Below are 642 nucleotides of genomic sequence, written 5' to 3' on the forward strand. Positions count from 1 at the left end.
GAACATTATGAATGTGCGTGGTGGCGTTATGTACAACGAGCCCCTGAGCCTTACCATTTTGAGATTCCAGAATCACGGATGGGAACTTAACGACGCCATTAACGACGGTATGACACTTGTTCAGAAGATGCAGGTTGTAGACCAGATCGCGTATGCTTTACGACACATGCACTCCAACGGCTATGTCCATCGCGACATTAAGATGGACAATATATGTGTACGCTCAGCAGTGTCGTTGTCCGCAGCCCCCCCTACCACTGATACCACCCGATCGGATTATGGCGGTCAATCCGATAAAGGGGACGTTGTGGCCACACTCATCGATCTTGAGACATGTATGAAGGTGGATGACATTAACCCGAGTAACTTGACGGGCACTCCCTTGTACTTTCATCCTTTGGTCGTTACTAACCTGGAGCAGGGCAAGAACCCGTACGACGGAGAGGTAAATGCCTATGATGTGGACGTGTGGGCGTTTGCGGTTCTTGTTCTGGCCATATTTAGTCACGGTTATGCGTGGGAATCAGCCAGCCTAACCGATAGCGGCTACCGAAAATTCAAGTCCTATACTCCCAACACTCCAGATACGTGGGTCGAGGACTATCGGATCGTGCACATGGCCAATTTGAACCACAATGTCGT

The 642-nt window shown here is 49.8% G+C and overlaps 1 protein-coding gene across 1 annotated transcript; it reads left to right on the forward strand.

The window, feature by feature from the left end:
- Nucleotides 1–28: 28 nt before the first annotated feature.
- Nucleotides 29–445, forward strand: SARC_18079 (hypothetical protein; the record flags this gene model as incomplete). The annotated part of the gene is made up of 1 exon (XM_014287836.1): nt 29–445. A coding segment is annotated over one exon (417 nt), but the record flags the coding sequence as incomplete, so codon positions are not given.
- Between the last annotated feature and the right edge of the window lie 197 nt (nt 446–642).

Source organism: Sphaeroforma arctica (assembly GCF_001186125.1).
Source record: "Sphaeroforma arctica JP610 unplaced genomic scaffold supercont1.13624, whole genome shotgun sequence".
Taxonomy (NCBI): Eukaryota; class Ichthyosporea; order Ichthyophonida; genus Sphaeroforma; species Sphaeroforma arctica.